The 24,603-nt window shown below is 49.0% G+C and overlaps 1 protein-coding gene across 1 annotated transcript; it reads right to left on the reverse strand.

Annotated features, from left to right (window-relative positions):
* Positions 1–726: 726 nt before the first annotated feature.
* On the reverse strand, positions 727–24,211 carry LOC132587659 (sodium/nucleoside cotransporter 2-like). Its single transcript, XM_060259976.1, has 17 exons — positions 24,182–24,211; positions 22,588–22,658; positions 19,986–20,074; positions 18,868–19,057; positions 18,156–18,297; positions 17,129–17,242; positions 13,999–14,076; positions 13,500–13,580; positions 13,213–13,293; positions 12,869–12,994; positions 10,778–10,908; positions 8,982–9,150; positions 6,893–7,090; positions 5,970–6,051; positions 5,139–5,237; positions 4,742–4,856; positions 727–973 (listed from the first exon to the last, which is right to left on the reverse strand). Exons 1-17 carry the CDS (start codon positions 24,209–24,211, stop codon positions 844–846), a joined length of 1,926 nt encoding a protein of 641 aa, XP_060115959.1. The 3' UTR covers positions 727–843.
* Between the last annotated feature and the right edge of the window lie 392 nt (positions 24,212–24,603).

Genomic DNA, 24,603 nt, shown 5'->3' on the forward strand with positions numbered 1-24,603 from the left:
AGCTGGTGCTGGGGTTTCACAGCAAGTTGACACCAAGATGAGCCGCAGAAGCTGAGTTCGTGCTGTCTCACTGGTTTTTCTTAAAATGGAACACCGCACCAAGTTTAAAGCAGTCCAGACGTTCGCTGGAAGTTTTATGTACCCTCAGGAGGCCTTTAGGAAAGGGCCCTGGTTCTCCCCCTCCCTGCTATCAACATGGACAGTTCAGGCCTCATTTTGTGCAGGAGCTCCCAGGAGCAGTGCTGCAGAACCTCTAAAATTCATTGTGCTCCTTCTTTCTTACCCTCCCTTCCTCTGAAAAAATACTTGCTTCTGGGCTCCATTGTTCAACAGGGCTCTGCCAACCCACCGTGAACTCTTTGCTGAACTCTTAAAATTTTGCCAACTTGCTAATATTTCTCCCCACCAAAAAAAAAATGGGACAATAACCCAAACATATAAAGCAGACGGATGGAAATCTTCCTCATGCCGCTGTGGCCACGCAGGAGAAAGTAATTTAAAAAGTATGATGGGAATGAGGTTTTATTATAACAACTATAATTCAAGAAGCATTTTAAGATAAGATGCTGATATAACTTAGTCCACCTTCTGGTGATGTCGGTTGTGTGGCTATGCAAACGAGCTGTGCTAATGAGCTCCGGCACCTCTTTTTCCACAATATGACCCCCCTGCTCACGTCTGCAAGTGATATTTCGCCCCTTCTTGACATGAACTGCCACTGAAGTTGTGCACATGTACTTTTATTATTTTTTTCCCCCAATATAAAAACAAACTTTGCGGCGTTTTATGGTGAGGCCGCCATAAAGATGCCCTCTGTCGCTCTCCTGACCCATTCCGGGGCAGTTAGGGCTTCCTGCAGGCTGGGGCCGTATAGGATCCGCAGCATTGCTGGAGATACGTTGCAGTAGTGTTGACATCTTGATCGTGCCAAGGGGTTGAGAAAGAAAAGGAGCCACCGGTTCCTGCGGAGGTGCTGTGAAAGAGAGAGGATTTCAGGACAGCAGCCAGGGTGGAATTACTGCTTTCCCCTACCCCCGCATGGCTCCGGGGAGCTGCTAATTTCCCTTTTGGGTACATTTTTCAGCTGCCGTAAGTAGAAGAAAAGAGATTGGATTTATGGAATATTGCTGCTGACCAATGCTCCCTTTAGACTGTGGAGCCTTGTGAACAAAAATTCTAATTTGTGAGCTATTGGCATTAAAGTTGTGAGCAACTGCATAAATCAGTTCGCTCTGAGACCATTTTTCCTGAGCTAAGACAAAAATGTGTGAGCTAGCGCACACTAACTCAGCTTAGCTCACACTAACTCATCTGACCTTCTGAGGTGTCTCCGCATTCTCTCCTTCCACATCTTCCATGCCTCATTTATTTTTTTAACATTTCAGATGCTGATCTCAGAATAAATTATGCAATATTAGAAAAACTCATTGAACTCTCTCATATTTTCTGGACAGTTGTGCCATACTGGAAGCAAAAGTGGGAACCTTTCCAGAAATAAATCAGGAAGGAACTCCTATGACATAGTCCCACAGTGTTTCATTAAAGAGAAAGCCAACACTAAAGGAGGGGACATGGCTTAGAGGTAGAGCATCTGCTTGGCATGCTGAAGGGTCCCAGGTTCAATCCCCAGCACCTCCAGTTAAAAAAAGGAACAAGCGATAGTTGATGTAAAAGATCTTGATCTGAGACCCCGGAGAGCCACTGCCAGTCTGAGTAGACAGTACTGATCTCGATGGACTGAGGATCTGACACAGTTTAGGGCAAGCTTAATGTGTTCAAATATTACTCAAAAATCTGTGCCTATAATGTCCTTTATCAGGTGCCTGGGAAATCACACTGACTCTTTTCTGTTGCCCCCGAAGGTCGACCCATAACCTACAGGTTGAAATTAATCAAAAAGAGTTTTTGGCTAAACATCAGGAAGAAGTTCCTGACAAAGCGGTTCCTCAGTGGAACAGGCTTCCTTGAGAGGTGGTGGGCTCTCCTTCCGTGGAGGTTTTTAAACAGAGGCTAGGTGGCCATCTGACAGCAATGCTGATCTTGTGAATTAGACAGATCATGAGAAGGAGGGCAGGAAGGTGGGGTGTGGGGGAGGTATTTGTAAGCTTCCTGCATTGTGCAGGGGGTTAGACTAGATGGCCCTGGAGGACCCTTCCCGCTCTATGATGCCATGATTCTTTTTGGAAAAACAGCTGTTAGCTGCAACTCTGTGAGATCATTTTGTTTTAAAGGACTCCTGAAAAATACATTTAAAGGGATATGAGCGCCATCTGCTGGTCATGAATATCTAGTCACCAACATCTTCACAGAAAGCATGCAGGGATCAGAAGCAAAAAAATAAATCTGGTTTCACATTTTACCCAAGCTAGTTCCTTCTCAAATGTTACAGTAGAAGGAACATAAGAGAAGCCATGTTACATCAGGCCAGTGAGCTATCCAATCCAACACTGTGTAACATAGTGGCCAAAAAAACCAGGTGCCCTCAGGAGGTCCATCAGTGGGGCCCGGGACACTAGAAGCCCTCCTTCTGTACCCTCCCCCCCAAGCACCAAGAATACAGAGCATCACTTGCCACAGACAGGGAGTTCCATCTATACCCTGTGGCTAATAGCCACTGATGGACCTCTGCTCCATATTTTTCTCCGATCCCCTCTTAAAGCCATCTATGCTTGCAGCTGCTGTGGCAGTGAATTCCATGTGTTAATCATCCATTTGGGTGAAGAAGGACTTCCTTTTATCAGTTCTAACTCGACTGCTCAGCAATTTCATGGAGTGCTCAGGAGTTCTCGTATTGTGAGAAAGGGAGAAAAGTACTTCTTTCTCTACCTTCTCTATCCCATGCACAATCTTGTAAACCTCGATCGTGTCACTCCTCAGTCGACGTTTCTCCAACATAATCGGAAGCCCGTCTTGCTTAAAATGCCTCTTTATTTATTTACTTCATTTATACCCCACCTTTCTCCCAATGCAACCCAAAGCAATTTACATCATTCTCCTCTCTATTTTATTTTCACAACTATTGCGTTAAACGTAAATAATAATGATAATAATTTCCTTTGGAAGCATAGAAGCTTTATGCAGTATTCCTGATCCTCTGTGCTTCCCTGTTAAGGGGGAAATGCTGTTCAGGCTATTTACAAAGATGATATGACCCCAGTGGTAACAAGAGAAAGAAATTTTACTCACAGAAAAAGCACATCTTACATTATCTATATTCATGTGGGAACATTTAACTTATTGTCAGGGCTGGATTAACAACTAGGCCAAGCAGGCTCTGGCCAATGGGCCCCCACACCTTTAGGGGCCCCAGGCTGGCTTTCCCCCCATTCCCACCCCCCCTGCTTGCAGCCCTCACAGCCTGCATGAGCAGCCAGCAACTGAGCTGCTCTTTGCCCAATTTGCCTGGTGCGACTGCTGCTGGCATCGCCACCATGTTTGCCTCTCTCTGCCTCTCCCCCGCAGCTTTGTCAGAGAGGCTTTGGAGAAGGGGCCTGCAGGCTGCAGCGGGGGTCGCGGGTGGGGTGGGAGTGACTCTGAGATAATTTGTGAGGGGGCCCCCAAGACTTGAACTGCCTATCATGATGTGAGATGGCCAGGCTGGGCAATATGGGATTGTGGTAAATTTTTTGAGTGCTGTTGAGTTGTCTGCTTATAAAATGTTTTTATTGTATTTTATTGTTTTATCATATGTTGTACTCCGCCCTGAGCCCTACGGGGAATGGGAGGAATAGAAATAGACTAAAATAAATAAATAGGGACCTCCACAGGGTTTAATCTGGCACTGCTTATTGTGAACAGACTAAACTTCAAAAGGGTTAACTTGCTAAAGCTCCAAGCCCTGGGAAGATAGAGAATAAGACAGGTCCTAAACACAGGGCTTTTTCTGAGCAGGAACGCAGCTTTGGCTGGCTTGGTGTCATGGGGTGTAGCCCAATATGCAAATAAATTCCTGGTGGGGTTTTTCTACAAAAAAGCCCTGTGTGAAATAATGGGGGTGTGGCCTAATATGCAAATGAGTTCCTGTTGGGCTTTTTCTGCAAAAAATAGCCCTGCCTATATAAGATGAAAAACAGAAGGTAAGGAATGGCCAGAGAAGCTCAACATCTAACCCATGAGAGGGTGGGGCCAACTGTCAAGTGTATCCGAGAGATAATTCCCTTAACCTTTTCCCTCCCAGATTCTCTTGCATGCAGAGTTACAGTATCCAGCAACAACAACCTTGGGAGGCAGACCATGTTAGTCTGTCTGTGGCAACAGAAAAGAGCAAGAGTCCAGGAGCACCTTAAAGACTAACAAAATTTCTGGCAGAGGAGGAGCTTCTGTATCTGAAAAAGGGAGCAGTGACTCACGAAAGCTCCTACCCTGCCACAAATTTTGTTTGTCTTGAAGGTGCTCCTGGGCTCTTGTCCACTTCTATGGGTTGGGAGGAGGCTTAAGAGAGCACGTGACTGGCTCAAGGTCACCCAGCGAGCTTCCATGGCAGAGGAGTGATTCGAAGCTGAGTCTTCCAGATCCTAGTCTGACGCTCCAACCACTATGCCACACTGGGTGTCTTTGCTGTGATGCACAAAGCAATCCTCAGCCAAGCACACCTTCAGTCTCCTGCCTGGTGAGGTCCCAGGCTGGTCTGGTATCCTGTTGAACTCGGTGAGAAGAGGTGAAGGTTTTGCATCTGAGAAGCAAAGGCCTTCGTTTGGCTCCCTGCAGTCTAGGCACGAGGCATGATGCTTGTGTGACTCACCTGGAAAACAATTCTTGGCAGCAGAGGTAGATGGAGTAGCTGGTGGAACTGAGGTTGGCTGTCTTGAAGAAGGTTGGGCAAAAGACCTTCTCTTCTCGGGGCACATACAGGATCCCTGTGGGGGTGCAACAGTCGGGGGGGGGAGTCTTGTGAAGTCTGGGAGTTCAGAACCCCAGAGGGACAGCGGAACTGGGGAGGGGGACACACACACCTATTCAGTCAGCTTGTTTTTCCTCTGCGTCAGATTATTCAGTGGGCCATCCAAGAAGAGACAACGTAGCCTGTTTCTCCGTACCATTCTCTGTGTTCACTTTGTGTGTCAGGCTTAAGATTCCCCAAACCAGTCCCTCCCCCTAATCTCTGAAGTTGCACCTGCCCCAAAGCACCTGGGTCATACCTGCAACACATGCATTGACGAGAGAGACGCACGCTCCGGTGAACAAAGATGACACGACGATGCTAGAAAATTCGCTTTTGCGCTGTGGTGACAGGGAGGCTTACAAAAAAAAAAATAACAAAAGACAAGAGTCAGGCGTGAGCAGCATTTTCTGAGTATGTGCCTGCCAGGCCAAAGCCCCAATGGCCTGCAGTGCTTTAGGTGGGAATAGCAGGCAACCATCGGTGGCTACTAGCCACAGTGTATTGTTGGAACTGGGGCAGTGATGCTCTGTATTCTTGGTGTTTGGGGGGGGCCACACTGGAAGGCTTCTAGTTTCCTGGCCCCACTGGTGGACCTCCTGATGGCACCTGAAGTTTTATTTTGGCCACTTTGTGACACAGACTGTTGGACTGGATGGGCCACTGGCCTGATCCAACATGGCTTCTTTTATGTTCTTATGGCTTCAAGAGGGGATTGGATAAACAGATGGAGGAGATGTCCATCAGTGGCTATTAGCCACAGTGTATTGTTGGTACTCTCCGTCTGGGGCAGTAACACTGTATTCTTGCTGCTTGGGGGGCAACAGTGGGGAGGTTTCTAGTGTCCTGGCCCCACTGGTGGACTTCCTGATGGTGCCTGGTTTTTTTGGCCACAGAGTGTTGGACTGGATGGGCCATTGGCCTGATCCAACATGGCTTATGTTCTCAACTGTGTGCAGGTACCGCAGAAAGGGTTGGTCATTTTGCAGTGCCTCTGGGGCCTAGCTGAAAGCCTCCAAGTTTAGGGCTCTTCCTCTGAGCGTCTCCCTCCTCTCAACCACCGCGATGACCACCAGGCCTGTGGACTCACTTAAGGCTCCTAGCATGATCCCAGTAGAACCCAGATTGGCAAACCCACAGAGGGCAAACGTTGCGATGATCTCAGATCTCACCTAGGTTAACAAGACAAAGGGGGGAGAATCAGTGTCATTGTATCATTGTTTGCAACTGGACATGTCTGATCTACACTCCTCATAAACTTGTCTGGGCTCTGGGCCCATGCAGAACACTTGTCCCACAGTCATGTGGATAGCAGAGAAGTGGTACTGTGGGACCAGAGCATTGTGGTGGGGCACCCGCTAGACTTGGTCTTATCAATCATTTGGGCAGGGTGGCCCGATAGATATCACCACGTTCTTGATGTTCCTTCACAGCACAAGCCTTTTTGCTAGCAAGGGTAAATGCATTCCGTTCTAAGATGCTTTCTGGCAGATATCTCCACATCCAGGAGGGAGACGCTCAAGTCTGCTGTGAAAATGTCATGATGCGACGTCACCCCAGAGTCGGAAACAACCAGTGCTTGCCCAGGGGACTATCTTGGTGCTTGTGAGGGGCAAGAGTGTGAGGACTTCTAGTGTCCTGGCCCCACTGATGGACCTCCTGATGACACTTGGGTTTTTTTGGCCACTTTGTGACACAGTGTTGGACTGTATGGGCCACTGGCCTCATCCAACATGGCTTCTCTTATGTTCTTATCCCAAGGCCATGACCATTTACGTCCCTGTGATCTTAATTCTTTGGATGCAACTGATCATATAACCTTGGACTGTCCTTTTTATGAGTGCTCTAGAAAAAGGCTGCTTTCTAATTTGATATATTCTAAAAGTCATTTGAAGACTTAATCTCAAATGTCAGTTTCTTGATATGTCAATAAAGTTATATGATGGTGATCATCTGGGTGGGACATTTCCCCCCCCCCCCAGCAACATTTCTGCATCTTCATATCTCACTTACTGAAATCCACTGCTTCTTTGCTCTCCCCCACTCGGGCAGCCCGTCCAGCCGCCGCTTCCTGTAAGTGGACAGCTGCTGATAGGCCACAAACTCGTTCAGGAAGAACTTGATCCCTAGCAGCTCGGCAACGATGGGGGCATCCTCCCAGCTGGCCCCCAGCAAGAAGGCCAGGGGCACCAACACGTAGGAGCAAATCATCTGGAAAGCAGGAAGGAGTTCTGGGACCAAAGTTCGGGGCTAACGAACCGGCTGCTTCCCCACTCCTGCCAACACGGGAGGGACATCTCCCTGCCCCACTGTGTTCTGCACCACTCAGGCCCATCACAGGTCAACATGGACCTATTGGGATATTCAGTCAATGGAGCAGAGTTTTGCTCAGGCTGTGATCACACCCACTAAATGCACTTTCAAAGCACTTTCCAACCAGATTTTGCCAATTCACGCAACAAAATCCAGTAGGAAAGTGCCTTGAAAGTGGATTGAAAGTGCATTATTTAGTGTTATGTGATTTCACCCTCAATCATAGAAGTGTGATACTGAGTGCAATAATTAAATCTCCCAAGAAGTATATTGCTAAAAAGGGTAAACGTACATTTATTCATATTCAGGCTGCAATCTAAAGGAGCAAGTGAAGCCTAATCTAGAGAGTACTTTATCATAAATGACCAGCTTGTCCAGCATCATGTGTATGTATGAGGGCACTGTGTCCACAGGAGAGACCTGCAGAGATGTGTGTCTCCATGGAAGGCCATGTACAAAGAGTGAAGAGGGACTGGAGGAGGGCAGCTCCCAGATTAAGACAAAGAAGAGAACACCTATACACCCCCCTCTCCGAATGTCCAGGTTTGCTGAGTCACTCAACATACTTAAGAGTGATGTTAACACCCCCCCCCCATGTCCAGGCATGCTGAGTCACTCAACACAGAGTGATGTTAACACCCCCCATGTCCAGGCATGCTGAGTCACTCAACACAGAGTGATGTTAACACCACCCCCAATGTCCAGATATGCTGAGTCACTCAACATACTTAGAGTGAAGTTAACACACACACACACACCCCCCCCCCCAATGTCCAGGCATGCTGAGTCACTCGCTCCAACAGTATCCTCATTCCTGTCCCATCCCTTCCCAAAATGTGCTTGAGATTTAGGGTAAGGTATTCAAGTTAAAGACAGCATAGGAGAAAAGGGAGGAAGAAGAAAGGCAAAGCGGTATGCTCCCCACCACCATTTCCTTCCATTAATGATTCTGGAGAAATGGGGATTTAATCATGTGCCTCTGCTGTCTACTGAATGAGAACCATCCACTGAGGTTCGTAGCGTCTACTCTACTCAGACCAGGCAGAGGCCTTTCACAGCACCTGCTACCCGATCCCTTTAACGGGCACACGTCACTGGAGGTTGAACCTGGGACCTTCTCCGTGCAAAGCAGAGGCGCTCTCACTGAGCCACGGCATGTGCGCACTGCTCTCACTAATCCGTCCAGTGGGACTGTCATTCTTGTCTCTGAGTTTGATGTCATTAATGCGGATTTATACTTAAGGACTGTGTGGCCCTTTGTTTTGAAGAAGTCCTTACTGAACGCTGGGACTTGCTTCCTCCAACGAAACATGTCCTCAGTTTGGGCTGCAAGTGGCTCCGGACACTTGACAGTACGTGCAGCGAATAAATTCCCAAGATAAGCTAACAAACATATCGATAACCAGGGCTATTTTTGTAGAAAAAGCCCAGCAGGAACACATTTGCATATTAAGGCCACACCCCCTGATGTCACCATAGTTTCTCACAGGGCTTTTTTGTAGAAAAGCCCAACAGGAACTCATTTGCATATTAGGCCATGCCCCCTGGCACCAAGCCAGCCGGAATTGTGTTCCTGCTTTTTTAAAAAAGCCCTGTCCATAACTAATAAATGAAAACTCGCCAGAGGACTGGCAAAGAAATAAGTTTGGAGAAACCTAGAGGTACTTTTGGATTTCTTTGAACACTTGTGGGCAGGAGCTCCCTCCTCTCTATTCTGCTGCCTCATCATATTTCCACCCCCCAGTACTCGGGAGCCCCCCCCCGGTTGTGTTGGGACGGGGGGGCATACCTCAAAAGAGAGTCCTGGGATGTTGACCATGTGCCCCAGCCAAGCCAGTACGGCATTGATGAAAGCTAGCATTGCCAAGAAAGCAATGAGGTTGGCTGCAATGTTGGCGACCAGCCCCACGGAAATCGCGGCCCCGTTGCTGGCAGCTTCTAGAATGTTCTTCTCATCCCTGCAAGAAGGTGTTGTGAAAAGAGAAGAAAAGAAAGAGTGTCACAGGTGGGCCTCAGAGACAGAAGAAGATTAGATTTATATCCTGCCCTCCACCCAGAGTCTCAGATTGATTTACAATCTCCTTTCCCTTCTTCTCCCCACAACAGACACCTGGGAGGTAGGTGGGGCTGAGAGAGCTCTTTTGAGAACTACTCTTGAGCAGAACAGTTCTAAGAGAACTGGCCCAACATCACTCCAACAGCTGCATGTGGAGAAGTGGGAAATCAAACCCGGCTCTCCCAGATAAGAGTCCACGCGCTTAACCACTACACCAAACTGGCACTCACACAGCTCCTCATCCAAAGGACTGGCTAGGGATTGCACCAGGGGTGGTTTTGTGGACTTCCTGCCTGGGAACCTACTGTTGGAAGGATGTCAAGACAGAAATGAGCAGACTCCTCCTTCTTTGTAAACCCTTACAGCTGGCAAGCTTCAGATGGGGACATCAAGTGGTGATTTCTGACTATTACATTTCTGGCTGGCTGTATTTGACAGAGGCTGGGAGGTTCTGCTAGTGTCAGAAGGAAACTTTGCAGCTAGAAAACTCCAACTTCAGGGCTACTATAAAGGGAATCTGCTGATAAGGCTGTGCTTCGCCCCTGCTCTCTTATCTCTTGCCTTTGGAAAGCCAGCTCATCTTGTCTCTCACACTTGAAGTGGATTTATAATACTGTATTACCTGCATCAGGGCTGGTTCCAGGTTTTGGGGGGTCCTGGGCAAAGTGCCAAGAGACCCCCTCTGCCCATCACCATCCACCCCCCACTGGCCTCTCCCTTCCCATCCACCACAGGCCTAATTGTCCCTCCTCTGCCTGCAAGCCCTCCTACAAGGCCTTTCTTTGATGGCATTGGCCAGCAGGCAACAGGAGAGACTCACGTTGCCTCCCAAAATGCTACCACTCCGCCCCACCTGCACAACTTTCCCCAATGACACTAGGCGGTGCACGTGGCGGGCAGCATGGACGATAGTGTCCCAAGTAGATGGAGAGCATGCTGGCAGGGTAGGCCTGTGGGCAAGAGGTCAGTAAAAGTAGACCCAGCCAGAGTGTTGGACTGGACGGGCCATTGGTCTGATCCAACATGGCTTCTCTTCTGTTCTTGTGTCTGGGGCAGTGATGCTCTCTATTCTTGGTGCCTGGGGAGGAGGCAACAACATGAGGGCTTCTAGTGTCCTGGCCCCACAGATGGACTTCCTGATGGCACCTGGATTTTTTGGCCACTGTGTGACACAGAATATTGGACTGGATGGGCCATTGGCCTGATCCAGCATGGCTTCTCTTACGTTCTTGTGTCTGGGGCAGCGATGCTCCATATTCTTGGTGCTTGGGGGTCACCAGTGGGAGGAATGCTGGAATTCTGGTCTCACTAATGAACTTCCTGATGGCAACTGGGTGCTGGCCACTGTGTGATGCAGAGTGTTGGCCTGGATAGGTCATCAGTCCGATCCAACATGGCTTCTCTTAAGTTCTTAAGCCCCAGGCCCTAGCAGCTGCCCCACCTCAGTTTCTCCTAATGCCAGCCCTGATTGCTACTCTCCCCCACCTCCCCTCAATACCTTCTTTGACTTCACCCCCTCTTGTGCTCACCCAGAGACAATGTTCACATTCTCCATTTTCAGGAACTTGGACTCTTCTACTTCTGGGTAGACAAGTTTCGCCATTGCCAAAGCGCAGGGTGCGGCCATCACAGAGGCTGCGATCAAGGAGGAGGCGTCTATCTGGGGTGGGATGCAAATGAAAGTGAACAGAAAGGAAAGATGGCCTGTCTTTTTCTCACAGGCCTTATGGGGATGGGGCTTTGAGATGGTCTGGGTATGTTCTGTTCTAGGGATGTCGAACTTAATGGCCTGCAGAACACAACCAGCCCATCCAGGGCTCTTTACCTTTATTGCAACTAGTCATTACCTTTATTGCCACATGACTGAGGTTGTGCATTATGTACCTGTATGCTGGAACTCTGGCCTCACTGATGAACCTCTTGATGGCACCTGGGTTTTGGTTACTGTGTGACGCAGAGTGTTGGCCTGGATAAGCCATTGGTCCGATCCAACATGACTTCTCTTATGTTCTTAAGCCCTAGGCCCTGGCAGCTGCCCCAGTGAGTTAGAACTGATTAAAGGAAGTCCTTCATGGAATTAATTGCCACAGGAGACGGCAGCAGCTGCAAGCACAGACAGCTTCAAGAGGGGATTGGATAAACATATGGAGCAGAGGTCCCTCAGTGGCCATTAACCAAAAGGTATAGATGGAACTCTCTGTCTGGGGCAAGTGATGCTCTGTATTCTTGGTGCTTGGGGGGGCCACAGTGGGAGGGCTTCTAGTGTCCTGGCCCCACTGATGGACCTCCTGATGGCGCCTGGGTTTTTTGGCCATTGCGTGACACAGAGTGTTTGACTGGATGGGCTATTGGCTTGATCCAGCATGGCTTCTCTCCTGTTCTTACATTCTTATATTCTTAGTGTCTTAGTGTTAATGTGTAATGGACAGTGGACGTGGGAGTGTGGGCATCAGGGAGATACTTTGAGGAAATACTGTAAGAAGGGGGGGGGAGGGTTGTATTTTGTGTGTGTGCGTGTCTGCAACTGGAAGTCATGGGACCTCTGGTGACTGAACTCTACTGGGAGCCTCGAGTATATTCAAGGAGCTGGCTGAATAATTCTGTCCCTGCCTCCCAACTGGGTACTTCAAGGACAATCTCCTATCCAAGTACTTTCCAGAGTCGACCCTGCTTAGCTTCCCAGATCTGATAAGATCACACTTGCCTGGGCTATCCAGCTTAGGCTATAAGAGTGTTGATGTTTGAAGCATGTTTGTCTTTTGAGAAAAAAAATATATTATCAATTGGGTTTGCCTGTGTCCTTTATAAAGTTTATATCTCCTGTACCTTTGATAAAGTTTATAGCACCATTACATTTTATGGGACACATGGCCTGGCCCAACAAAGTGACATTTCTGTCAGATCCGGCCTTCGTAACAAATCTATAACAAACTGGGGGGAGCAATGTAGAAGCAGAGCCGAACTCACAGAGATGGGGAGAGGTGGAAAAGGACAAGCTGTCAGGAGTAAGCAGACCATTGCAAGGAGGTGAAGCAGCATGGAATGCCATCAATGGGACTCAATGAGAGGAACATGGGTATCAGCAGGCCCCTACCCAATACCACAGGAAGTAGAAGACGACTGTGGATTTATACCCTGCCCTTCTCTCTGAATCAGATTCTCAGAGTGGCTCACAATCTCCTTTATCTCCCCCCACAACTGACACCCTGTGAGGCGGGTGGGGCTGAGAGAGCTCTCCCAGAAGCTGCCCTTTCAAGGACAATTTCTGCCAGGGCTATGGCTGACCCAAGGGCATTCCAGCAGCTGCAAGTGGAGGAGTGGGGAATCAAACCCAATTCTCCCACATAAGAGTCTGCACACTTAACCACTACACCAAACTATAGTGTAGGGTAAGATGGAAACTCAGCGAGAGTTTGACTTGGACGTGAAAGGTCTAGGTTCATCTCTCCACTCCCTTATGCCTTTTTTGGATATTGGACATGCTTGCATAATTTAAAAAAAGGGGGGGGGGAAACGAGAGTAAAACCCTCCCAAGTGTTTGCTGGGAGAGTTTTCCCACAGGGTTAGTTGGTGCCACCCCCAGGACCCTTTCCAGAGCCCCGAGCAGCCCGCTCACCCACCCCGAATGAAATGTAGGCTCCCATTACGCTCCCGGCGACTGTGGCGAAGCCGCCGGTCATCACAGCATGAATTTCCGAGCTGGTCAATTCTGCCAAGTAGGGATGAATGAGCACCAGGGCCTCCGTCTGCGGGGCAGAAAAAGGCAGTCAGGTTCCAGAAGGAGGGGCTGGCCTTTGCTTGCAAGTCTGCTGGAACGGCACCCGGAAGCGACGGGAGTAGAGCAGTTCCTTGCAGCACCATAGATAGCCCTAGGAGCTGGAGCCCCGGAGTGGCACAGGAAATGCCTTTATCTGCCGCTGCCTGGAGCAGGGGGCTTGCCCAGGTGCTTGGAAAAAAGGCTTACCATTCCCAAGAAGATGTTCCCTGCCACGCTCAGTGACTCCGCAGTGGTTGTGTTCATGGTCATCTGCAGCACCCAGGAGATCTGCGGGGAGAGAAGTCATCCGCCAGCGGGACGTTTCCATCTCTCCGTGACCCAGCAGGCAAGTTCTTGAGTGATTCTCATCCTGCCTCTGGCTCAGTTACCACCCTCATCCCCTTCCCCCCAAGCCAGCGGGCCAGAGCTCTGAGAAGCTCAGTAGGGCTGGACAGTATATCTTCCAGTGCCCGGAGACTTGTGCCTAACGTTACCTTCAAAATCACCCACTGGATGATTCCTAGGTAGTAGAGGACTGATGTCACACAGCTGAAGAACACAAGGATGGGCAAAGCCTGGAGGCAAAAAAAGGCCCAGCATGTATGAGCTCCAGGCCAACAGAGCATATATTGCAGCTGGGCAGGATTCCTGAGGAAGCATGGCACAGAGGGGCAGAAGAGAATCCAGGAAGCAGAAATGGCAGATAATTGCTGGGTGCCATGAGCCAACCCAGTAACCTGGACTCGTGAAGCAAAGCAGGCAATGTATCACCCAATAGACAACCGCCAGGTACTTACTATGCAACCTGTTCCTTTGGCACATTTTGGGACAGGTTCACTACCAATTCTTTGCCCAGGTGACAGCTCACAGCTCAGGTAAGGGCCCTTCCAGCCGAGCAGTGAAAAGTCAGCCTCTTGATATTAAGAACCAGTGATAAGTGATCACTGGGAAGGGTCAAAGGGCAGCTTCTTCCAAACGGTTCTTGAAACTGACCAGAAAGGCAAAGGATTCTTCGATTAGTCTGGTCCCAAAGACGAAGCCAGAACCGGCCCGGGTGTAATTGAGGAATATCTGTAATGGAAAAGCTGGTGGTGAATGAAGATGAAGATTGGATTTATACCCTGCCCTTCACTTGGAGTCTCAGAGCACCTTACAGTCTTCTTCCTTTCCCCTTCCCACAACAGGCACCCTGTGAGGTGGGCGGGGCTGAAAGAGCTCTGAGAGAACTGATCTTGAGAGAACAGCTCTTTCAAAAACTGTGACTGACCCAAGGTCACACCAGCAGCTGCATTAACCACTATGCCAAACTAGCTCTCTTGAAAGAGCCTTGGCCGATTTACCCCCAAACAGGGTGCTGTGCAAAATCAGTGTTGCTTGAGTAGCAAAGAGTGACCCATGCGTATGTATTTAATGACAAAGGATCTAGCCGCCCTGAGCCCGCCTCGGTGGGGTAGGGCGGGATATAAATCGAATTAAATAAAATAAAATAAATAAATATTACAGAGAAGAAATGTAAACAGCCTGGGATGATGGGTACCTTTGATGGAAGTTAATGGTCACCTCTAAAGAAGCACCATTGGACACCTCTTCAGTTGTTAATATACACCCCACCTTCAGAGACCAGATGCCCAAATTATTATATTCTCCTTTATGTTACCCACACCATTGCCCCCTTAGGGACAGATTAGGGAACTGAAACTGAGATGCTGCTAAGGGAAACCCATGATGGGTTAGGAGGTGAAGAGATGGGAAGTTAAGAGGTCAAAAGGGTGACGGAGGAAACTAGAGTTCAGATCTTCACTCAGGTTCAAAAGTATATGTGGCTCTGGAGTTCCAGGGTCACAACTCCAGATGGGCAATGTGATCCTGGAAAGCAATGAGAGGATGGCCCTGAATGGGTGGTGGAAAGTGTCACCAAATCACAACCAATTTTTGGGGATCCCCATAGGGTTTCCAACGCAAGAGACATTCAGATGGGGCTTGCCATTACCTGCCTCTGTATAGCAACTCTGGACTTTCTTGGTAGTCTCCCATCTAAGCACTTAATGAGGGCTGACCACGCTTCAGTTTACAAGAGCTGAGATCACATTAGACCAAGGGTGTCAAACATAAGGCCCGGGGGCCAGAATTGGCCCGTTGAGGACTCTTATGCAGCCCATGAGCAAAGGAGGGAACAGGAGACTGCATGGAGCCACCCTGATTGTTGCTTCGGCATGGCAGAACAACATCGTCTGCCGCAGTCAAGCAGCATGGCAGCGTCTGCCCAGTGCTGCATCCACTGGCAATTCACTCCACCCAAGTGGGTTTTTTTCTATAACACCTCCCATCCCATGGGGTTTTGCAATGAGGCTACACCAACTCAGAAGTTGTGAGCTGCTGTCCTTTATACAAGTTATATCTCTGTCACCTGGCATTACATTTTATGTCACAGATGGCCCCAGCCAGACAAAGTGACACTTATGTCAGATCCATCAATTGTAACAAATGTTCAGCACCTGTGCCAGCCAAGTTAGGGCTTCGGAATGCTGTGTGCAAATTTTTCCCACCGCACTATTTCCCTGATCAAAAATGGCCACTCTGCCTGTCTCTCCCCTCCTCCCACTTACTGGGACGTTAAACCACACATCACATGCACTAAGACCCTTAAGTTATTTGTTCTCCCTTCCCCTAACCTTCATTGTGGGGTTGTTATGAGGATCAAATGGGGGAGGGAAAAACTGCATACATTACCCTCAAAGCCCTAGAAGGAAGGGAGGAACACAGAAGTAGTTACTAAAATCTAGTTTAAAAATATACTCTGAGTGCAGATCTAAATGAAGACAAAGAGAGCTTTTTTGATGACATTTTGTAGGCCTCTGCCATTCTAGTTTTATGGCTGGAGGAACAGAAGCTTAGAAAGAAGTCCTTTGTCTGAAAGACAAGCGTCCACACATTACGCCTTACACATTGCAAAGACCTCACGCTTTATCACAGGGGTGGCCAAACTGAGACTCGGGAGCTACATGTGGCTCTTTCACACATATTATGTGGCTCTCGAAGCCCCCACCACCCTTCCCACTAGCTTGGAGAAAGCATTTGGCTCTTTAAATCACTTCTCCAAGCCAAACCAGCAGTTTAAAGAAGGCACAAAGTTAAAGTTGCTTTGATGATGATGATGACGACGACGACGACGACGACGACGACGATGATATTGGATTTATATCCCGCCCTCCACTCCGAAAGTCTCAGAGCGGCTCACAATCTCCTCTACCTTCCTCCCCCACAACAGACACCCTGTGAGGTGGGTGGGGCTGGAGAGGGCTCTCACAGCAGCTGCCCTTTCAAGGACAACCTCTGCCAGAGCTATGGCTGACCCAAGGCCATTCCAGCAGCTGCAAGTGGAGGAGTGGGGAATCAAACCCAGTTCTCCCAGATAAGAGTCCACACACTTAACCACTACACCATACTGGCTCACCATACTTTCTTTCCACCTCTCCTTCCCCCCATTTATTTTCCTTCCCCCCCCTCCCTCAGACATTTGACATTCATGTCTTCTGGCTCTCAAACATCTGACATTTATTCTGTGCAGCTCTTGTAAGCAAGTTTGGCCACCCCTGCTTTATCGGGAACAATATGAGGACTTTGTCTCAGACATTGCCTCTCTCTCTCACACACACACACTGGTTCTGTTCTGCTTGCAGCAGAAGCAGGCAGGAAACAGAAGCTTTTAGCCTCTCCCTGCTGCTGTTTTCACACTTGAAAACTGGCCCACAGAGCACTGGCTTGTTGGCACTATTGTTAAAATCATGTGGATTGGCCACATGTAATTTTCATAATGGAGCCAACGGCAACTCTTAGCTGGATTCTGAATCCATGTTCCCCAGTGCTCTGCCTGAGGATAACGAGGAGACAGTGTGGAAACACATGATTAAATGAACAGTAACAGCAATCCTGCACCAACCTCGAGAGCAAACCTGTAGGAAGACATGCTATGCTTTCCTGTCCTGTTCACACATTTGTCATTATCATCTTCACAACACCTCCCACCCTCACCCAAGACAATTCTCAGGCCAAAACCATTCTTCTAAAATACCCCACCTACCCCCCCCCCAGAGGTACTGACAGGTCATGATTCCCCCCTTACCGAGATCTGTTCGCCCAGCCACTGGAAAGCCTGAAATCCAGGTTCTGTCCGGATGATGAAAACTCCCAGGAGAAACTGCAGGCCAAGCCCCCAGAACAAGGTCCTGCAGGACACCTGCAATCGGGCACATACACAAGAGAAAAGGACACTCTGAACAAAAGTGGCAACAGCAGGGTTCCCCAAGATGGCTCCCAGGGGCACCATGGTATTTGCTGGCACTGTTACGTGTTTTTAGAAAATGTTTGTGAAGTCTATGCTATTACACAAACAGCGGCTTTATGTAAAGTATCATTTTTTCCCCTTTCGCTGCAAAATGCAGACACTGCCAGATGAAGGTTTCTTAGCTAGCCCATGAAGTATACTTTACTTTGCATGAATGCAACAATACGCTAATTTTAAAAGGCACCTCATTAAACAGAGCTTCTGCCTGAATGTTGAACGCCTACCGTCAGAGTTATGGATAGCCTCAATTCCTGACATTTGGTGATCGGCTCTGCCTCCTGTGGCAGCTGTTTTATGATTGTGCCACCAGCCTGTGTCGAAATCCCAGAGATGCCTACAGGCTGAAGAAGGTTGGGGATCCCTGAACCATTTGGCAGAATGGCTGGGAGGAAGAGGAGAGCGGGCCTTGGACCAGCACCCCGCTGATCTGTGGAACTCGTCCACTGAGGAAGCGGGGCCAGTGAGGGACGGTGGCTCAATGGTAGAGCATCTGCTTGGTAAGCAGAAGGTCCCAGGTTCAATCCCCGGTATCGCCAACTGAAAAGGGTCCAGGCAAATAGGGGTGAAAAACCCCAGCCTGAGACCCTGGAGATCCGCTGCAAGTCTGAGTAGACAATACAGACTTTGATGGACCGAGGGTCTGATTCAGTAGAAGGCAGCTTCATATGTTCATATGGACAGTCAACGGAGGGGAAGGGGCAAGTTTAATATCTGGCACCCAAAAAAACTGCCTCAAGATAAACCTGGTTCTTCCTGCATCAAAAGGCGGAAGCTCACTGCTCTGCCTCCCTATGCTGCTACTTACAGCGCTGTGGTATCTGGAACAGAGAAAGAGCGCCAGCACTAATACGCTGAAGCCCCCCAGAGACACCAACTGCTCTTTCCTTTGGGACACGTCGACAGCCAAGAAAGTGATGAGGCCAACTAGAATGAGTAGATAAAGCACCCTGGGAAAGAAAAAAGCATATCAAGACACTTGGACACATGCAGCTATGGAATGGTCATCGCATAGGAGGAAGAGAGAACAATTAAAAACTACAAGCTAAAACTATAAAATACAATAAAACAAATAACACATACATCAAAGGTGGCGGTTCCCATTGGCCACATTCTATATATCAGTACAGCAGTAGGCCCAGAGATGAATAATAAGTTAAGATAAAATAATATAGCATCATGGCAGGCAAGGGAGGCCAAGCAGATGGAAATAAGGATGTCCCCTGCCTCAATCGAAGGCCCCACAGAACAGCTCCATCTTGCAGGCCCTCCAAAATGTCATCAAATCAGGTAGGGTCTGGATCACCACAGGGAGCTGATTCTACCAGGCTGGGGCCAAGGCTGAAAAGGCCCTGGCCCTGGTCGAGGCAAGTCGAACATCCTTTGGGCCAGGGACGGTCAAAAGATGCTGCAAAGCAGAACACAGTGATCTCTGGGGCACATACGGGTATCATGCTTTTATTACTGAGCAAAACTCTGCTATATTAACCAAATATCCCAATAGCCGGTTCCTGATTTACCATTTCAACCAGGGCCAGCATCTCTGCAAGCATCTCCCGAGGGGACTCAGCAGCTGGACGATCTGTGCCCCCCACAATTTCTGCACCAAGTTATAGGTCACAAGAAAGACTGCCAAGGCCGTTAGAATGACCAAAGCCAAGGCCCGCTTGAAGTCCAGGTAACAGGCAGCGATGAAGAAGGCCAGGTAAGCTAGAGAGGGGAGACACAAGACCATGAACAGAGGATCAATTCTGCTGTCACAGCACAGGGGCTACTGGATGTTATTTCTCCCATTAACCCATCAAACACACTCTCCCCAGCCACTAATGCTGGGGCTGAATTCTGTTATGTTCAAATTTTGGTGGCACAGCCTTGTCATAAGAACATAAGAGAAGCCCTGTTGGATCAGGCCAGTGGCTCATCTAGTCCAATATTCTGTGTCACACAGTGGCCAAAGCTCAGGTACCATCAAGAGGTCCACCAGCAAAGCCAGAATTCTCTCCAGCAGCCATCCTACTCTTGCCTCCAAGCTCCAAGAATACAGAGCATCAGTGCCCCAGACATAAGAATGTAAGGGAAGCCATGTTGGATAAGGCCAATGGCCCATCCAGTCCACACATTCTGTGTCACGCAGTGGCCAAAACCAGGTGCCATCAGGAGGTCCACCAGCAGGGCCAGAACTCCAGAAGCCCTCCAACTGTTGCCCTCCCCCAAACACCAAGAATACAGAACATCACTGCCCCAGACAGAGCATTACATCTCTGCCTTCTGGCTATTAGCCACTGATGGTCCTCTGCTCCATATGCCTAGCTTATCCAATCCCCTCTTGAAGCTGTCTGTGCTTGTAGCCGCCACCACTTCCTGCATAAGTCCACAACAGCTACCGGCCCACCAACTTTTTACTAACCTGCTGGTCTGCACATTAAAATTGACTTTTTAAAAAGGCTCCCAAAAAGCTTTTATAGCCTTAAAAGCAGTGTTGTAGATACTGGAAGACTTGATGTGCTTTAGCTGGGACCAGGCAAGCCACCTGAAAGTGTCAAAAATAAGCCACAACAGCACCCCCCTCCCACCCCAGATTGTGTGGCACTTCAGTTCTCTATTGCTTTCCAGAACATATCTAGGCAGAGAATCTCACCTGCACCGACAAGCCCCAAGAAGATCTTACGCAGGATCTCCGAGTGAGTCTTGCAAAAGTCCTGTGCCTTGGAAAGGGGGGTGCAGATCCTGAGAGGGAATCACATAACATGGTCAACGGATGTGTGGGTCTCAGGGCCTGCTCTGGGGCTGTCAGGGAGACCTGGGGACGCAGGGTGACCTGCACAAGAGGTGATGGCATTCCTCTTCAAAGAACGGTGGAGGGCCAATCTGATGACCACTCTACCCAGTGTATACAAGACTGCCTGGTATGCTACTCCGGATGCAATATGATTGCCATCTCTGGGTCAGGAAATTCCTGGAGATTTGGAATTGTAGCTTTGGGTGGGTGGGTGGGTTTGGGGACTTTGAAAGGGTACAATGCCATAGCATCCACCTTCCCAAGCAGCCATGTTCTCCATAACTGATCTTTGTAGGTTGGAGATCAGTTGTAGTTCTAGGAGCTCTCCAGGTCCCACCTGGAAGATGTGCAACACGACAAAAGTCACACGGACAAAAGACTGGAAGGGAAGCATTATTGAGAACATTTTGTACAAGAGGTACTTTGCGCATGGAGCTATTGCATCCCTTCCAAACCCACCTGGAAGATGGCAGCTGCAGAATGCAGGCAACTTACAATCAGTGCCATAAAGATTTTCTCCCCCTTCAACCCGCTCCCACCCCTCTTTTTAATAAACATTCAGCCTGATGACGAGTTCCGTGGAAATGGAAAACTCGCAAAATGTTTTATGCCCTTTCGCTTGGCCTGAAAGAAAGTTATTGCACCGTTTTGTTTTCAGGATTTGCTCTAGCCATAGAGGCCATCTGAGATCTGAGCTACCTAAAGCGCAGGAGAAAGAGGACGAGGCCTTTAAACATTAATGAGATGAGACAGAGACATTCCCTTGATTGGGAAGTGGTGGGCAACCTACTCTGGATGGGGCTGCTCTCCCCTTGAGACAGCAGGCTGACTCCGAGCTTGCCTACTAGAACCTCACATGGCAATTCTGGCTACCAATTCCAGAAACACCATCATATCTGCCAGGGGCGCCAAGTCTGACTCAGGAAATATCTGGGGACTTTGGGGGTGGAGCCAGGAGATTTTGGAGTGGAGCCAGGAGCAAGGTTGTGACAAGCACAACTGAACTCCAAAGGGAGTGCTGGCCATCACATTTAAAGGGACATTTCTTCTTAAATGCCTTCCCTGCATTAGAAGTAAAGGAGGATGGGGGCACCCTTCTTTGGGGGCTCATAGAGTTGGACCCCCAATCACGCCTGCCCTCAAAGGCTTGGCCTTTGTTTGTTTCCACTTGCAGTTCAAGGTGTTGGCCTTCACCTCCCCCATGCTCTAGGCAGGGTTGGATTAACAATTAGGCCAAGTAGACACTGGCCTATGGGCCCCCATGCCCCTATGGGCCCTGGGTTGGCTTCCCCCCCCCTTTTCCCCCTGCTTGCTGCCCTCCACACCTGCATGTACAGCCAGCAACTGAGCCACTCTTTGCCTGACTTGCCTGGTGCGGCTACTGGTGGCGTTGTAGCCAAGTTTGCCTCTCTTTGCCTCTCACCCACAGCTTTGTCAAAGGGGCTTTTGAGAAGGTGCCTGCAGGCTGCAGCAGGGGCCATGAGCAACGGGACAGGTGCTCAGACTCTGAGGTAATTTGCAAGGGGGGCCCCAAGACTTTGACTGCCGAGGGGCCTCCACGGGGTTTCACCCGGCACTGGGTCTGAGTGCTCATAATGGCATCTCTCTTTTCACCCAGCAGTCCCCAATTTTTACAAAGACAGTTACAAAATCAGTGACTTTCTCAGTACCGATGCCTTAGTTTTCCCCATTCTTTTCTCGGGCATACTGTTCTATTCTTCAGGGGTCTTCAAACTTCTTGGAAACTTCTGAAATTTTGAGGAACAGAAATGGGAGCTGCCACAAAATTGCTGTCATAGGGAGGCAGAACCAATCCCACAGTGGCTCTCAAGAGAACTAACCCCCCAAATATCAAGAGGTTCTAACCCATGTTCGCTCTAAGCTCTGGAGTCTTGTGAGCAAAAATTCTACTTTGTGAGTGTTAAATAGTGAGTTCAATGCAGCGGAGTTCAACCCGGAACATGCTTTATTGCCACTACATGCTAAAGACAAACTGGCGGGGCCGAGACTTCACTTATCAACATGCAAACGAAACATACCCACACACCCCGGAGTCCCATACCAAATCACAGCGGTCAAGTTTCGCACCAAGAGCACTCATTGACTTCTGTTCAGAGTTCAAATCCGTCCAGGTGACCCACGGCAAAGCCGCATGAAGCAATAAATTCAGTACATAACAGTGAGCTCCTGGCATTCAAGTTGTGAGTGACTGCATAAATGAGTTTGCTCTAGGGCCATTTTTCCTAAGCTGAGACAAAAATGTGTGAGCTGGAGGCGAAAAGATTGTAAGCTAGCTCACACTCAGTTTAGAGGGGACATTGGTTCTAAGCCATGCATTCTCCTGTGAGGGAGGCATCTATTTCTGAGTGAGGCCTTCCCACAAACTAAAGGGTAATGCTGTGTTGTGGAAAAGGAAGGAGGGACCACTGCTGGGTGCCACATTGGGAATAACTTGTCCTACCTGGCCAAGAATGCATTGAATTGTACACCGCCTTCCCTTTGGGTCGGTTGCTCAGGATTCCTCTCTTTATCCTGTCAAAATGCAGGTATAGCAAAGATCACTCTCTGAAGTATTGCGGTCCTCTCAGGGGACTGTATCGCTCTATCGTTCGAGCGTGGAAAGCGTTCAGGTGCTCCCACACGAAAACTGTATTTCTCGTCAAGATGTGCCACCTCAAAGCTATGCTTATTGTATTACTTGCCAGCCTGCAGAAACCACTAGAAACACTTCCTTGTAGCTTCAGCTCCACGTGGCACCATATCAGTGTCATTTGTGCACAGAAGCTCCATGCCGTCTTGGGTTTTGAAAGAGGCAAGTTTTGCAGTGGGGCATGAACTGAACACAACCAAAGCCTCCCTAGCCCTCCTCCTCATTCTGCCATGAAGTTTGTTGGCTGAACTTGCTTGGGAGAATCACTAACTTTTGATCAGATTAAAGCTCAGAGAGTTGTTGCAAGGCTAAAAGGGGTGTGGTGGAGGACCACATACACCACTCCTTAGCTGTGTCATTTTGTATGAAGGCCAACAACATCTGGGTATGCCTCAAGCTCAGGAGGTTAATTTAAGTCACGATGGCCAGTAACTAGGGTTGCCCTGGCCATGGGAGGGGGATGAGGGGGGCAAGATCCAGGTTGGGAAACTCTTGGAGATTTGGGGATGGGCCCCAGGGAGGACAGGCACTTCAGTGGGCTACAATGCCACAGAGCCCACCCTCCAAAACATCCATTTTCTCCAGGGGAACTGGTTTCTGCAATCTGGAGATGAGCTGCAATTCCAGGTGATTGGCAGGTCCCACCTGGAGGCTGGCAACGCTGCCAGTAACTAAACCTAACCCATCTGCCTGAGAGACTAATTTTCTCAATGCAGGGAGGTGTGTATTTTCCCTCTCCGCCCCAACACAGTAAAACCATGAAACCTCCTCCTTTGCAGATGTCACAGCCTGGGAAAAACTAGAATATCCCCATATTCTGCTGTCCAGGGTGGCCAAACTGGCTCTGGAGCCACATGTGGCTCATTCACATGTATCATGTGGCTCTTGAAGCCCCAACTGCCCAATTGGCCAGCTTGGAGAATATGCATTTAAAGTTAAAACTGCTTTCTTTCCACTTCCACCTTCCTATCTATTTTCCTTCCTTCCTTGAATATTCATGTCTTATGGCTCTCAAAACCTAATTTATTCTATGTGGCTCTTACGTTAAGCAAGTTTGGCCACCACTGCTACTGACTCTACAAACCAGCCCTGCAGTGTAGTCCCTTGCCCTGAAAGGACTGTACCACCTTAGGAAAAGAACGTTCAATTTGGCATTTTGAGGCCAAGGGGCAGAGCTAAAGGGAGCAGACGGTTACCAAGTCACTGCTAGCTCCCCCAGGAGAAATCCTCGTTTCCTCCATGACTTGGGGGACACAGAAAAACAGCTGGACAGAACGCGCATGCGGACTGAGCGTCCCAGTCACCCCTCCTTTTAGCCCCGCCCCTTCACCTAACGGACCCGTCTCGCGCTGCGTTTCGAACCGGGGAGGGGCCGTTGCAACTGAAGAGAAGGTGGAAATCTAACCCGCATGCGCACTCGGCCCGTTAGAGTCATACCTCGCTCGGAAATTATAACCCTATTTCCTGCATCGTCGGAAGTCCTCAACGGAACTTCCGGTGTAAACTAATAAGAATGCCAACAGGTCTGAGACAAAGGGGAGGGGGGGGGGTAAACCACAGAGTTTCCAAGGGATAGAATGGCGTCCCTTTTCTCCTACAAACTATGGAGGCCTTTAATTTTTACCGGAAATTCTTTCTGTTCTTCGCTCCAGTCTCAGTTCAACTTTATGTGAACCATTTTTTTTTTTTTACTTTTGGCATGTTGCGCCTCGTGTTACTTTTTAAATATTTCCTCCCGCTGTTTCGAATCGAACGAGCGAAGCCAAAGATCAGCGCGTGCGCAATGACTCCACACCTCTCAAGGGAACAAGAATGTCACAGGGCGCA

The sequence above is a fragment of the Heteronotia binoei genome, chromosome 19 (genome assembly GCF_032191835.1).
Source record: "Heteronotia binoei isolate CCM8104 ecotype False Entrance Well chromosome 19, APGP_CSIRO_Hbin_v1, whole genome shotgun sequence".
In the NCBI taxonomy this organism is placed as follows: Eukaryota; Metazoa; Chordata; class Lepidosauria; order Squamata; family Gekkonidae; genus Heteronotia; species Heteronotia binoei.